This window comes from Geospiza fortis, unplaced genomic scaffold (genome assembly GCF_000277835.1).
Source record: "Geospiza fortis unplaced genomic scaffold, GeoFor_1.0 scaffold112, whole genome shotgun sequence".
NCBI classification, from domain to species: domain Eukaryota; kingdom Metazoa; phylum Chordata; class Aves; order Passeriformes; family Thraupidae; genus Geospiza; species Geospiza fortis.
Window position 1 is genome coordinate 18,307,301 of NW_005054298.1, and position 16,877 is coordinate 18,324,177.

The 16,877-nt window shown below is 38.3% G+C and overlaps 1 protein-coding gene across 1 annotated transcript in view; it reads right to left on the reverse strand.

Moving 5' to 3' along the window:
* The window catches only part of TLK1 (tousled like kinase 1), a 42,526-nt gene extending 39,202 nt beyond the window's left edge, over positions 1-3,324 (reverse strand). Inside the window, exon 1 of the mRNA XM_005415851.3 lies at positions 3,148-3,324. Coding sequence (XP_005415908.1) covers positions 3,148-3,261 — 114 coding nt within the window. The 5' untranslated portion in view covers positions 3,262-3,324. The remainder of the gene's footprint in view (positions 1-3,147) is intronic.
* Positions 3,325-16,877: the final 13,553 nt, after the last annotated feature.

The window sequence follows — 16,877 nt, forward strand, 5'->3', positions numbered from 1 at the left end:
TTTTCTGTCATGAAATAGATTTAAAAAATAATCTTTGCAACAGTCTAGTCTATCTTGGAGAAAATTAAAACCTATTGACAGTATTATTCTACATTTTTAAAACAAATTTCCCCCAACACAATAAATTTACATTAGTGAGGGAAGAAAAAACAGCAACAACCCCAAGTAGTGATACAGTCCCAAATTACAATATTTTTTTAGAAATTTACTAAGGCTGATTTATTCAGAGATCTTTTGAACACAGCACGTCACAAGGACATTTTAATGAGTCATCATCAGCTGAGTGTCTTTTTATTAAAAAAACCCACCAAAACTCTTATAATGATGGACCAGTCTCTTCTATATAAGAAGGCAGAACAAACACTTTGAAGTGAAGTAGTTCCAAGGCAGTTTGCTCCTGAGCATTAAATTCCAGCCTGGTATCAGTTTGCAGGACAGTACTCATCTGTGACATCTGAATAACTAGATCATCTCTGGATTACAATGTCCAGAGAAATGTTAGTTAAACACACAAAGTTTCCATGTATGTTTTTCACCCCCAGGGCAGTCTTCAGTATACACAAATGTCTGTATCTTGTTCTTCCTTGTCCTGTGTCAGTATCTGGCCATCGAAGTCTAATACAACAATAATATCAGTAACCTACATTTGTATTTCCAACCTTGCTTGCTGAAAAAGCTTGAACATGATGGGCTTTTTTACCCCCATAAATTCCAAAACTCTTCAGCAACATATATGGTAAGGATAGCCTTTCAAAAGAGTATTCCCAATAAATAAGTGTCCATTTCAATTTAATAACTAGAAGTATATAATGACCCAGAGTATTTAAATAAATAACTATTAAAGTTGCAAGCTCTGTATTGTCTTGCTAGCTTAGGAAAATTAGAATCTGGAACATGGGGATTCGGGATTGTACACAAAGAAGTTTTTTCTTTTTGGTCTTCAAAGTGAAGGTAGACCAATGGATATTACATTTATACCTCATATTTTCCCAATTACCTCTGCACATTAGATCAAAAATGTTTTATCAGTTTTTTTAATAAGAATCAGTTAAGCCTGTCCGAACATCCCCCACCAAGACTACAGACTATATTTTTTATAAAGTATTTTTTCCCAAACACAGCCCAGATCAGCTACTACACTTCACATTATCTGCATGGATACACTGAATGGTCACAAACAAAAGAAATACAAACAAAACTGATGGAATTGTAGCTTTACTGATGGTGTAACAAATCACAGGACTAGAGGTAAGAACAACAGTGTCTTAGATGAGGATCTGCATCTGTAAGAAACAGTGGTAACAGCATCTTCTGCAAACATTTATTAAGGCATTGGATAGTATTAAAAAAACACTTCATCTAGATATACATTTGGAAACCAACTGGATGAGATACAAATCTTGGAATGCACCAGGGACAAGAAATGTATTTTTTCCGTGGCAGAGTGAAAAAGGAAATTAGTTCTTTTAAATTTCTTTTTCTGGCTAACTTAGATGAACAAACTGAGAATGTGAAAGTGGAACATAATTTGGCTAACAGCTGAAATCAGCTGAACAACAGACAACAAGAAAAAGACTTCAACAGATTTATGGAAATGGTAAGCAGTGACTCACAGGGAATCAAATTTTAAAGAGGAACCCCAAGAAACCTGATAATGCCTTTAAAAAATGTATTACACATACAGCAGCAGACAGATTATGAGGGAAAATTTGCAACAAAGCAATGGACCGAAACAGCTGTATCAAAAAGTAAAAGTTCAATGAAGTTAGAAGTACAGATTTAGTAATAAAAAAGGATAAATAGAAATGTGAACTATGAAAACTACCTGAGCTATTAAAATGAGTTAATTAATTAGGGGAGTAAGCAGTACTAGAGAACCCAAGGAATAAATAAACAAAACTGGCCAGAATCATTGTGTTTGTCTCTTTCTAATTTTGAGCATAAGATATGGCAAATATACAATTTTGCAATTATAATGAGAAGACACTTAGACAGTGCATCAATGTCACTGTGTCAATCCAACCTCATTTCTTCCCCTGACTATCTAACTCACTTCTTGGTTTAAATGGTAGTAACAAGTTGATCACCTTTTTACAGCTTTGTGACAGCTACCCTCAGGTCACTCTCCAAAGCAAATTATGATGCAAGATCACTATATAATAATTTCAATTCTGTGTAGTTTGTTCATAGCCATTGATACATGACATGTCTTCAGAAATTCTAACAATGTCTTCTACCAGGAAGTATTTGGTTCTGTCATCTATACTGGTAACTAAAATACAGCATAGGAAGCTAAAAATACTACAAGTTTGTGTAAAGCACTTAAAACATGAGGGTACTGCAAACAGTTTGGAAACAGAATTCAGAAGTAATTTAGTCATGAGGGAAACGCACCTAAAATATTAGTATGACACCTTTTTAATATCAGTCTATTAAGTACTATACTTGATGGAGAACATTCCAATGCACAAATACAAAATGGAGTACCTCTGGCTAGGCAACAGTATTGCAGCAATCAGTCTTAGAAGCTGAAGTTAGTAACTTGAACAGAATATGCAACAAAGACAAAATTATTTTGCAGATGTATTAACTGAAAAGAAATATACAACATATGGAAAGTAATTATTCAGTGTTCATAAGGTTCTTCGTAAAGTGTTGCATCCTGGCTTAGATACTAAAAGACAGGAATTCTAGAATGAAAGTAAGAGAAACTGATGTAAATGTCTAGAAATGTTGAAATATTTTTTTTATCTATATGTACTAATCTTCAAAAAAGTTTAATACTAAAACAGATGTCACACACTACTACTCTGTAAGTAGACGGTCATCTGCAGCAGGGACAACTCCACCTAAATAATGGGAAAATCTTTCATCTCTGATCACATGTGCACTACAGCAAAGCCACAAAAGAGCCTGTATAAGCTCATTCTTCGGTGTTTTTAAGAACAATTCAACATCCCTGTCACAGAAAGGTTCAAGATAAACAATCCTATCTCAAAGCAAAATAACAAACAGGGATTTTTCTGAGAGCCTCTTCCAACCCAGTGCTTTTACAAGTAAATCACATTAACAGTATGAAAATGAGATGGTGTGAGATAAATTAGCATCTCAAAATGGCAGATGTGAATGACTGCTCTTAGGACTTACTTTAGCTCCAACACTGCAACTTCCAGTACTCCCAGTGCTGCCACTTACTACTCCCGTGAATCTTGCCTCTAACAATTCTTGTCTTCTTGGGTCCAGGCTATGAAGTTCATCCATTGCTCCTAAAAATACATATATAAATTTATATACATTTCCTAATATTTACAGTGGAACATTTCACAAACAAGCCAAACATATCACTGGCCTACGCAAACAAAGGATTTGTACCCTCAACTTGACAATGACACACCACCTGTTACCTAATAACCAAAGCACTCAAGGAATTACAAAAATGTTGTGGCAAGTTCTGCATATCAGAATAGCCTTGTCAGTTCTGGTTGAAAATGAGAACCTGTTAGAGGCATGGAAGAGACATAGAGCCTGCAGTATGCAATACGCCAACCCGGCAATTATTTATAGATTAAAAACTAGCTGACAGGAACAAAGTCGTTTCCAGCATAAAACCTCCCAATTCTGTAATATATTCTGCAGTGCTCTTGTTTTCTGTATTTTTTAAATGCTAGACTGTCAGTGTCAAAGATCAACAAGCAGGAATTACAGGGGGAAAAATGGAAAATCAGAAGGTAGATTGCAGTCCTCAACCCATGCACAGGAATGCAGTGTTACATGGAGGTCCAAAGGTCAGAGAAAAAAGGAGCAGGATCAGCAATGAAAAAGGAACCCAGAATAACAGAGACCCTTGCAGAGGTGATTGCTTCAACAGAGCCCTGTAAATGGAGTAAAGCAGTGCTGCTGGCATCTGCAGGGAAAGTAAGGTGGAAGGAAATGGAGGAACAAAAGGAGTTTCTGATGAGCTCAGCCTACATGAGTAGGCTGCAACATGATGTGCAGCTTCCTAATTTGTATTTAAATCACTTATGGCTGTTTAATGAGTCTGAAAGATGATGTAGACAAATAAGTCTTTTGTATTTACACAAACTGCATTCTGTGTTTTTTACCTTTTCATCTATTTGAACATTCAGTTTCTCTTCAATTGGAAACATTTCAGTTGCTTTATTTTAAATAAGATATTTCATGTTGAAGTCTTAATGCACTATTGTAATAGCACATCCTTCAAGTACCACATGGTAAAACAGGCTCAATTTTTTCCAACTAAGACACAACAAGCTGGTGTTTTTCAGCCCCACAGGACAACACAGCAGTTCACCAAAGAACGGTGCCATGAAAAAAAGCTTTTGAAATTCTGTTTTTATGAAAACTAGTTTTCAAAGTTTAACTGCTGCTATAAATCTCTACCCATCAGCTTAACATTCTAACCAAAGCATCAATGTAGCTTTTCCCTTGCTATTAAGAAGTCAAAAGACACTTTCTTATGGGACTCTTGGGTATCTCAAAATCTTCAGCATTCAAGCCCTAGACAGATCTTTCTGTAATTCTGGCCACTCCTGGCCATAGAGCTAACCACAGGCAGGGAAAGCACTGCTTCTGCTATTTGGCTAATCCAAGTTGCCCTTGCTCCTCTAGGAAGGCAGATGACAACAAGTGAGGTGTTAACACACCTTTACCACAGGAACTGCTAACAGATCTCCTCCAGTGGAAGAAAATCACACCAAGACATAAACAGCTGGGAAGGAAACACTCAGGAAATGTTTGTGGCAGAATCTTTTGAAAAATCAAACCATGAGTGGCAGGTTGGAGATACCATATTTTGTTACTACACCCAAATGCAGCCATATATAGAGCTGGAGACTCTTCTCCAACAAGGCAGGAGAATGACACAGTTTGAAACTGTAGCTGCCTTCTCTGCAGCTGTAAGGCTGCTCCTGCACTTGCCTAGTAAAAATTTCTCCAACTACATCCTTTACATTGTAAACTGCCTGGGTTTAAAACTGTTTGTGTACATACATGTATGCTGAGTGCAGAACAATCAGGAATCCTCTTTAAACTCTTGCTCCTTAAATTGTGCTTGTGTACTGCTTTCAAGGGTTTCTACAACAAATTGAACACTTCTTATACACATAAAAAATATTTCTTACATTAATGGACTGTGCAGTAAGGATATATTTTTTTAGTAGATGTGTTCAGCATATCTTTCCCAGTATGCATGGATATAATCCATACCTTAATGGGAAATTATTGCTCTGAAAAAGCATAAGGAATTAATCACAACAGATTTGTCAGAAAAGTTTAAATTATTACTAATCTGCTTTATAACAGTAGAAGTTTCTAAGTGTATGTCACTCTGAAAAAAAGCATGGTAGTTAGAACACTTCAGAACCAGTGACCAAAAAACAGTGAAGTGCAATTACACTTGTATCCCAAGGCTCTACACCACCTCCAAATACAATGATCCAAATGATCCACTTATGAAACCAAGTACTCGCTCAGGCCTCAATAAAATTGATATTTTCTTTAAGAGAAAAAGTTTAGCAGAGAGCTGCAGCTGCAATTATTCACCTTCTAAAACTGCATCTTTTGTGATACTCTTGTACTACAACTTCTATCTTGAACACTGGTAGATTACACAGAACAGCACTGCAGATCCAAACACAAAGGGTTGACAGATCAGACTATTTTTCTTTTCCACTAAATATGGAATCAAGCCCCACAACTCAGTATTTATCTTTGACTCTCTTATTACCTTGAATTGACTCTTATTATCTGGCCATCAATTACAGCTTTGAAATGAAGAAAGATCAACAGCTTCACACATTGTCAGCTTTCTACAATGAAGATAAAGTTCATTATGCAGAAGCCAAATTCTTCTTAGAACAACTCTCCAGATTAGATTGAGGCCCCCTTCTCCTGAATTCAAGGCCAGCACAAACCACCTTTCACTTAAGTGAAAGCCAAACTGGTTTGGTCTGGTTTCTTTAATGCATTTATATGCATATAGCTTTTAATGCCAAAGCAAAATACTTCAACACAGAGACCTATCTGTTGAATAGAAAAAGACAGTTTAACAAAAGCCCAAATGTAAATTGAATTTCCTGATGTGCTCCTAGTAGGCACTCAGATTTTATGGTAATGCACACAGTATGAGAGTTCTGTGCTGTATATTTTTAGGAAAACTTCACATTAAGGTGGGTAATATTGGTGCCATGTAGTCTTCCTCAATAGCAGTAGCATCCTTTAGAACAGTAATTCTAACTAATAACCAGCTAAAAGGGCAAGGGGCAAAAAAGGAGGCAGAGAGGCAGCGTACACATTTTCAGTAGCAGGAAAAGCAGCCTGGAAAGCAGGTTTTTGGGGTTTTTTTGCCCTCACTTCCTTATCTGTTTTTTCATCAAGATTCCTTTAAAGGTATCAAACCAGAGTTTAAGCATAGTAACCACTCCAAGTATAGAAGCCACTGTTTAACAGCACTGCAATGCAATCCTTGAAGTCCTTAAGTAACTGTTTCTTTCAATTTGGAATATCCTAAATATGGTTTTATCCCACCCACTATGTAATGCTCCAATAATTTAACTTCATAACAATTGAGTATGATAGCTCTTGTCATTCTAGAATACACATTTACCAGCAAGCAAGTAAAAGAAAAGCTTTAAAACATCAAATGCAGAACAGACTACAGAAAATTACTAAACCCAGATTGTTAAACCCTTAAGTAGTCTCTTAAAAATGAGGCCACATAACTACTTTTCTCTGTTCACCAACATGAAGATACATATCTGCATCCACATGTATTTCCTTTTAATTGAGCTCTTCTCTTGCTTCCTTTAGGGGAAAAAAACCAACCCAGACCAAACCCAAAACCAAACCAATCAAACTATGCACTCAACTTCCTTCTTCCTCCCTATCCATCTGAAAGTCTGGGTTTTCCTTACTGCAGAACCAACCAGAAAGGACTTCTTAATTTCCAGGAAAATAGGCTAATGAAGCTAATATTTCTGCCTCAAATAAACTATTTGGTAATAAACTACTCGGTAGTTAGGTAAACATTATCCAAGTCTCTTCCAGATTATACTTTCTGTGCCTTGTAAAAGCAATGGAGAATAAAGTGACCCAGGACAAGTTGTCAGTCAAGCAATAGAGGGAGCACTAAAATATAAGCTTGACCAAGTGAAAAAGCAAGACAAACCAACAAACATCAAACTGTATGGAATTAATGGAAATCTTGATTTCTAAGTTGGAAAATAACACCTGTTCAATTTAAAATAGAACATTTGGGCAGGGGGGTTGAGAAACTGATAAAACAAAAAAACAAAGTCACAAAATTGACCTGTGTTGCGAAACCATGTCTTGGATAGTCTCTCTTCCACTGTGTGGTTTGGAAATCACAGAGAACTGAACTGGAAACAGCCTTGAAAATGAGTAATGTGCTAAGAAATCAAGTTGAGATGATAGTATAATGGCATAAAGCCAAGCAGTTTTAATTTGAGAAGAGTTCAATTTCAAGGTAACAGCAGAAATACAGCCCATTCTTAGCAGAAGCCTTTGAAGTACGTCACCATCCAATGGTAATCACAATCCTGACATCAAGAAGATCCCACTGAATTGAAATGAGCAGTCAGTAGGGCAGAGAAAAAGAGACAATCTCTGAGATTTAAAGCAAAGCAAATCAAATAAATCCCAGACCTATATTTATGTCCAGACAATCCAAAGCCTAGAGGACACTACTTACCAATGCCCCAGGGTTACAGCTCTTCCAAACTACTGAACAAACAGCTACAGATTACTCATGACAAAGTTTACCCTGGGAGTTTAGAAATGCTTAAAAGCATTGAGTTCCCAAGGAACAGGATTAACTTCTTTTACAGAAGACTATGGAGATACCATAACCTCCAAACAACAGGTAACCTGAAAAAGTTCAAGGTACCACATTCAAGTTGAAAACCTTAGCTGTATCTGAAACTAACAGTGGCAGTAGATGAAACAGGAAAGGATAAAAATATATCCTGATGTTCAAGTGAAACTAGCCTTTTGAAAAGATCATAAAAGGTAAGAAAATCTTAATGGCAGAGAGATATATCGAAGCCCAGGGTAAAGAAAAAACAGAATCTGTTTAATTAATCAAGAGTCATTTTAAAGCACAGTGAAAATGCAGTATTCCTCAGCACTTGAGAACACTGAGGCACATAACACTGCAGACACCCCCCTAGCACTGCTAAGGTGCCTAGGTGAACTTAACATGCTTTTCTTATTAATCTAAAGGAGACTGAGGGCTAAAAGACAGATAATTAGCAGACAGATCAGGCTTTGGTCTACATAAAACCTGTGGGAGGGAAATAATCTAACTGCCAAATTTTAGCCTAAAAAAGCACAACTGTGGAAAATCTAAAAGTATAAGAAAAAAACTCCTTTCCTAAGAACATAAAAAGACAGCAGTTTTTGACAAATATTATACATATTAAAATACTAAGCAGAGAATTAAAGGTTTTTCTGATGTGGAAAAAAAATATCCCCAAACACAGTAACTTCTAACCAATTTCCCATGGACTAAAAAGTTGACAAGGAAATGTATTCTGGATAGATTGCTGGGTTAATAAAAATTAATTTTTCTAGTGCCCAAAGAACAGGAAAATATTCCATGTCCCTTCTGTCCTCAAGATGCAGCAGTCTATTTCCTTTTGGAAATCTTTTTAAATTTACAGTAGCTCTTGAACGTTGTTTATTTCGCTTTACCCAACAGCTCAACAGTTCAGAAACTCGATCTAAAATAAAGAAAACTTTGGCTGCTGTATAGATAAGTAATTTTCTGCTAGTCATTCTATAACAGAAATCAATTCTTTAATGTTAAAAAAAATTGTAACGATCTTAAGACTTCATATCTGTGTTGCCAATTTTTTATTTCAATTTTGTGGCCAACAACCTGGAAAAGAGAAGAGAGTTACAGAGAAATATGTTCCTGAGGGAACCCCTGCCAACACCTTGAAAAAAGACTTATGAATAAAGCACTAGGGCCAACTCCAGACCAGCTAGGAGACATTTGTGGGTAACAATTTAAGAATGTTTAATTCTCCCTGCTAGGCGCTGTATTTTAGGGATCTCCTGAGGATTATGTGTCTCATCAGATGGCTGTAGGCAGCAGAGGCAGAGATGAATTTACAAGTTGCCTACCAATGCTTTAATTTGGCCAAAGGCCAACAACATACACTCATGTGAGTAGGTGTATGCCACAAGGATGGTAGCTCAGGATGGCTCGTTGACAGCCCAGGGAGCAAGCGATTCAAACAACAGAGAGGACAACAGATCCCTGGGGTCTACTCTATTGTAACTGGGGCTAAAATGCCATGCAACCCTGTCCTAGCAACACCTCATTTCTGACTAGTCCTTCTACCAATCCCACCCCCTGGAAGTACAACTGAATTCCTGAAAGACACACCTGGCTCAAGAGTAATGCTTGAATCAATAAAGAATTAATTCTCAGGAATTTCTGAGTGACAGTATTTCCCCTATACAAGAAATTACATTTTCCTTCGATTCCACAGACAACAACTGCACAGGTGTAAATATAACCTGTTTGAGGCGCAGTGCAGTACCCAAGAAAGACAAACAGTAATGTAAGAGAAAGACCTGAAAAGGGGAAAAAAAAGCCACAACTGAGTACCTGTAAAAATTATACCAAAGTATAAAAAATGGTAAAACCAGTATGCCTATGACAGCTTTCAAGACTGAAATCTAAATTAATGATGCTGATGGTCTGAAAGCTACTTTTTTCACAATATTCATTGAAACAATGGTGTGCTGTGTCTCATTTCAATTTTATTCATTATTCAGAAACTAAATCAACATTTAGTTTTATCTGGCATGTAAAACCATTCAATAGGTCAGTTTTCAGACATATTTTTCTTTCTGGCAGCTTTTCTTGAAGGAATTCTTCACCAATCAAACTTTTCTCATCTTGCCCCAGAAATTATGATGCCATTATTTTTGCAGGATGGGTTTTTTTGTATTAGGGATAGGAGTTGGCAAGTATGAACTAATTAATAAAGAGAAAATAAGATATAGCACAGAACATTCAACATGGTATCTCTCTATCCACTTCCCAGACTTTCAATAAAACTCCAGGTGCGTTGTGTACAGGAAGCGTTAGCATAGCAAACACTGCTATGAGCAACAGAACCACGGCAAGGTCCTTCCTGAGTCTGTTGAATAATGCTTCGTGTGATGAATGAAGGGAATGAAGGGACAAACAACAATTGAAAGAACACAAAGTATATTTCTCCTTGTACTCAGCATGGATGAGGCCACACCTTGAATGTTGTGTTCAGTTCTAGGCTTCTCATTTTAAAAAGGACATTGAGGTGCTGGAGCCTGTCAAATAAAGGGCTTGTGAAAGGTCTAGAAAACCTGTGCTGTGGGGAATGGCTGAGTGAGTTGTTCAGTCTTCAGAAGGCTCAGGAGGGACCCCATCATCTCTAAAACTCCCTCAAGGAAGGCTGTAGTGAGGTGGGGGCCAGGCTCTTCCAGGCTCTTGCCTTCAGCAAGAAGACCCAAAAAAATGGCCTTAAGGTGAGACAGGGAAAATTCATATTAAATATGAGAAATCTCTTTTTCACTTTTAGAGTGGTCAGGCACTGGAATAACTTGCCCAGGGAGGTGGTAGATTCACCAGGCCTGGAGATGTTTAAGAGGTGTCTAGATCTGAGTGATATATACTGGTTTCAATGATATTGCTAGGCTAATGGTTGGACTGGATGATCTTGAAGGTCTCTTCCAACCTGGAAGATTCTATATTTTTGTATTTATAATAGATCAAAAGCCGTTTGTCTGGAATTGCCACCCTTCAATGGCACTTAGGAGGCTACACTTTGAACACTGGTATCACTGTATTCTCTCCTCTCCTTTGCACACCTTTACTGAATTCAATAGATCAGTTCATGGGCACTATAACAGAAACACTGCTGTGCCCCACTGCAGAACAGTCCACTTGGAAGAATAACTCCCCACATCCAAAATCACTTTCCATGTCCAATAATGCCTTTTAAGCTCTAATAAACAGTATTGAGTTAGGCATGATCAGAGTGTACTCCCTATGTCAAAATCCCAGTCTGCAATATCCTTCCCCATCATGAAAGCCCTCCTGTATCAATAAAACAGAAAAGCTGCTACAAAAAAAACACCACTTGAGAAAGTATCAACAGTGAATAATATTCCTTCTGGAAATGCCCTCATTTACAAAGTTTATTCTGAACTCATACAATTAACAGTTTAAATAATAAAAAATCTGCTAAAACCAGGTATTTCATGTTGTTGGCTACAATACCACATACAGAACAAGCATGGCAAATCAACACTCTGAACATATAAAACTACACAAGTGATATCCTGAACATGTTCATGACAAAGAATGGCATCCATTTCTTTGAAATTTGTTGCTATATCATCCTAAGTGTCACATTTACTTGCTTTTTAAAAAGGTCTGGATTCCTCACTTGCAACTGTTCTCTACATTATTCTGAACTACCAAGAGCAAGTTCTGATTTGGCAAAAGGATTTTGGTGTTTTTTCAACAAGGCCAACTTCCACCACTTAATAGCAAGCTGCCAGAGCCTGAATGTTACAAAGAAACAGAAAAAAATAAGTTTGTTAAGGCAGTACTCACTGACCATTTTGCACTGCTCATTGCTAAAGGAAGTGATAACAGAGACCAGGTTTAGTTAACTCTCACTGTCGAAAATACTGCTCTAAGCATTTAGTCCATTTAGAACAAATATACAGATACTGAAAATCAAATACATCTTCAGGAAAACTCATTTTTAATGACAGCATCTAATTTGAACATCTGCTACAGTGACGGAATAATCAGAGATACAAAGCTCTCTTTTAAAGTGCTTTTAATAAAGTTTTGTTCCAGACAATTGTCAGTTTTGGCAGCAACTGGATAGCCAGCTAACACATCCACCTCATGTTTCTTGTCATCTTCAACCACTATAGTCTATGCATGCATGAATGTGATCCTAACGTCTCTAAAATCTACCAAAAGGCCTTCAACAATCCTATCTAGGTTCCATGCAGCTTTTTCCTGGAAAGGGAATATTTACTACACAGTTATAAGGTCAAAAGCAGTAACTTTTCTGTTTTCAGAGTTAAAATCAATGGTCTGGTTAAGAAAAAATGCCACTAATTACATTGCTTTATAACTGTATGCTATGAAGTTAGAAGAAAAGTTAAAAAAATATTATGGCACTCCTTTAGGTTGCCTTTGTCAACCAAAAGTAAAACAAGTCCTTGCTAGTGTCCTATAGAGCAGTATAAATGTTGATGTATTACACTGTATTACTCCCACTACAATAAACAGATATGTAATGCACAGACAAGGTCATGCTTACAATCCCTCTATAAGGTAAGAAAAACCTGTTTATATTTTTCAGAAAGCACCTATTGTCTTGGCCAAAGTTAACAAGACATCTGTGGCAGACCACTAGAAGACTGCCTGTCTATGTAGCAAACATCTGCCTGGAACACAGCATTATGTCAAGAGAGATAAAACCTAAAGCCTGGGCTGCACATCTGCAGGTGACGTGCTGCCTGCCTATCTCTACATCTCCCTCTTCATCTACGTAAAGAAATGTGCAGCAATTACTCTTGCTTCCAGGCAACTCTGTAAAAGGTATCCAAACAGAAAGAGAGCAGCAGAATCCGCCCATTTCAGCTTCATTTGCTGCCAAAACCAGACGCTCCCTGTCCCCCTGGGGAAGAGGCAGCAAGCAGGGAGAAGCACACTGCAAGTTCATGGGTCACTTGTTGGTGATGCAGACTAACAGGTCACAAGATAACACCAGTTCTGTGATACTCTCAAATCATGCCACTCTGAACAAAAGGCTCACTACACTCCATCCCTCCATTTATTTCTATGCTGAAAAGGACTAAAAGCCAGGAGCAGTCCTGAAAAAGAAACAGCTACCTAGAGAAACACCAGAAAGTACAGCAAATTTTATTTGCAGTATTCAGTGATAAGGAGGCAAACCAAGAGCTCTAAACACTTGTGTCCACGAAATGGCTGTTCTGCAAGAATTTAAAATGGCACAGGCCTTTTGCTCATATCAAAAACAAACAGTAGCTTCTGCTATCTGAAGGAGGAGTAGAAAGGAAGCTAAAAGCAGAGGTCACCTATTGAGCAGGAACAGAGCAAGCAATGTCTCTTCCCATAGGGCTTTTGGTTCTCACCCTCCTCAGAAAAAGTAAACTATGAAGGACGAAATACGAGATGCTGCAGCTTTTCCCCAAATAAATTTTTTTGAAGTTACCCATAAAGTAGAGAGGCAGGCCAAAACCCCTCAACAATTTAATAGAAGAAATTTATTTTTCTGAATTACAATACCAGTCATTTCGTATCTGAAAGCTGTATTTGTGTCAAGAGAAGTGTATTTCAGTTGCTAATTCCCCGAACTTCCTAATCTCCTTACTTCTCTAGCTCCTACTGCCATTTCTACCCTCATGATCTACAAAATCTCCCAAGTACAGACAGCCCACTGACCCTCGAGGCAAGTGCTCTGCTCCCTGGAGCACACAGGATAAACTGCTGACTGCAGTACCTAACTCTTAATCTCTACTGGTTTTGCTGTTACATGAACGTGTTCTAAATAAGAAACTAAAAAAAAACAAATCATAAGTATTTCTAAATATATTCATCTATTTCACTTATTACATTGTGTTCACCTAGAACATCAGACTCCATACAATTTTAACATCCAACATGAAAAAAAGCTCATTACACCTCTAAGATTAAACTAGGACAGTAAATTCACCATTAATCGTAATTACAAGATACACAAAATATTTTGGCTTTTGCACTACAGCATTTTAAGAAAAAGGTATTAACCTCCAGCAACACCACTGATTTCCTCCTTTTTCAAAATACCTGTATGGCCCACACAACATAGAAACCACAAAAAACTGAAACAAAAATAACATATTTTAAGATATTTAGACTGCAGAATCACAAGAATCAGCACAAACCACCAGAGGGCCTGTGCAACAGGGATCCTATGCAGGATGCTGAGCAGGCCATGCTACCTGTGAAATGGCTCACTGTGCTCTCTTGGAGGCACCCTGCCTAGGTGGTGCTCAGAGGAGTCAGTAACCAGCTGCTCCTTCAGCTTGGAACCAAACCTTGGTCTATTTTGTTTTAATTTACATCTTAAACAATCCAAGTTTCACTGAAGACAGGAAGAAACTCATTTCCTCAAAGTCCCTTGTAGGGAGGAGACTCTCAGAACATGGCTAGAGAAATTACACACACACAGAGCTGACATGTTAATGACTACACCTACATTTTTGTGGGACCTTGTAGCATTGGTTCCATTCTACAGATAGAGGAAAAGAAAGACTTACGTGAAATGACACATGAATCCATAAAAATCTAGGTTTAAGGCTATGACGGGGGGAGGGAATATTTCAAGCTTTTTATGCCTTACAGCACAGCTACAAAGCCTGTTGATACCAACAGTATACACTGAATTCAGTTGCAACTTTGAGCACTGAATATTTTTAAAAATTTAAAACCCACTCAGTTCACACACAAAGAAACATCCTATGTAATCATCTGTCAAAAATTCAGTTTTAGTTTTGCTCAGCATTATCACTAAAGAAATTTGCATTACAGCCATTTCTCCTATCCAAAGCTCATTGCCTAATTTTAAACCAGTTTTCTTTTCTGCTATACTATCACTTTCATTCAAGTTTTAGAAGAAAAAAAACAGAAGGGATTTTCATTCCTTTCAACACAGTCCCTTCCGAAGAAGTGCCCATCTTGCTGGCTAAGCGAACCTTGTGGAACACAGTCTACAATCACATGAATAAAACTTCAAAAATGCAGTTAAAGCCCTAGGGGCAACCAGAAATTAGGAAAGAGCGGAGTTATAAGTCTTTGATATCACAAATTGAGAATCAAAATAATATTTTCAGGTATACGTTAAAAACATACTTCAAGACACCAGTAAAAATACTCATCTGTAATTAACATCATCCACCATGCAGAAGCATGAACACTCACAGTACTACTGCCCTTTTATTCTCAAGGGATAAGGATGTTACACTGCCTTCTGTGGACCACTGTAGGCATAATTTTAGCAAAAGCAAGAGTGATCCAACCTCTCCTCCCCATCTGACAGGAGATAAAGCAGGATTTCTCCTCCAAATAGCTCACACCAGAGGCAGGGGAGTACCATGAATCTCTTGGATGGTTAAAGCAGGCTTTGTGGAGCCTACTTCCAGCAGCCAACTTAACAGAGACAGAACAGACCATGCTACTGGGAGGCAGCAGCACACCTTACCAACATCTGACAAACTGGGATGCCTTTTATCTGGCACATATTTAACACAACTGATCCACTTTGGGGTAACTAAGCACCAGCTAACCACATGGAAAATGCTTTAAAACTGAATAAATCTATCACCAAACAGATGACGGACTTAAGAGAGGACCCAGAACCAGACCAGGCTTACTTCCATCAGTAGGAAAAGAGAAACAGTCCAAATGAGACCACTGCCCTAGCTGGACACTGCCAAGGCCCCAACAAGTCTGCAGGTGCATGGGGGTATCCACCACATGCACCACACTCCCCACCCAGACTGCTGCTTTAGCGAGCTGTCTCAGTGACAACACCTTCAGTTTTACTCAAAGCAACTGAATAAAAACACATCAGTAAGGAGTTTCACCAGCAGCAGCACTCTGAAGAACAAACAGGCTGAGCTGGAACCTGCCCTCCTCGCCCTGCCTGTGCCCAGCAGGCAGGGCCAACACACACCACACGCCCCCAGAGCTGGCAGCCAGGTCCCCTTCAGCTCCTGCACTGCCACAGCAAATATGAATGTGATAAAGTCTAACCACGGGAAAACTCCTAAATACAAGGTAGCAAATAGCAAAACAAATAACTGAGTACACAGGGCAGGTTTGGGTCTAACTGTTAAAATAAAATCAGGCTAGTCTCTAATGAAACCCTTTCCATCCCTAATAGATAGTCATGCTACCTATTTTGGTAGTTACCTGAAACACTGAGTCACTGCTTTCATCTACTGCTTTCACACAACAAAATGTTGTTCTGTGAGTACTACATACTAACAAGATTATTTACCAAATGAGAAAATGCCACTAAAAATGGCTTCTTTTTCAGAAATAAACCATTCCACTCACTATCTTTGGAATGTTGATACAATGAACCAAATAAATTCCATGACTCAATGGATACAAAAAAAAGCATTTGTAACAACCTGTCTTAATTTAAACCTGAAAAATCATGAGCAATTTCATTGAAGACTGAAAAAACACTAAAAACACCTGTCATTTCCCAAAAATTTCTCATTTGAACTATTACCCACAAGAACCTTAAAACTGGATTACACCTTTTCTCAAGTGGTAACTGTGGTCAGTGAGAACTTTGACACCTCAGATAAACAAGCATTCCTCTCCAGCCTTCCTAGACACATGTGCCTGTGACTGGGAAATCCTAAGTGCACAAAGCACTGTCCTTGCTGCCAGCACTAAGCAACAGAGCCCCTGCATGGAGATGTGCTGCAGGACATGGGAGGAGACGCCTGGGCACGTCCTTGGACCATGGTCTCACTGAGCACATCTCCAGCTGAGTGTGGGAGGTCAAACATCCAGAAGGTCCCTGCTCCTACTGCACCCACCCACTCCCTACACCTAAAGACTGTCCTCCTGCCAGCAATACCAACAGCATGCACAAATGAAAACTTAGCAGGAGGAGCACTGCTTAGAGAAGCACAGGGGAAGCAGAGAAGCAGGATGGTACTGGAGGTCACCCATGCAGAAGTCAGGCAGTGTGTCCTGGTGGTGTAGGAGAGAGCAGGCAGGGACAGCAGGA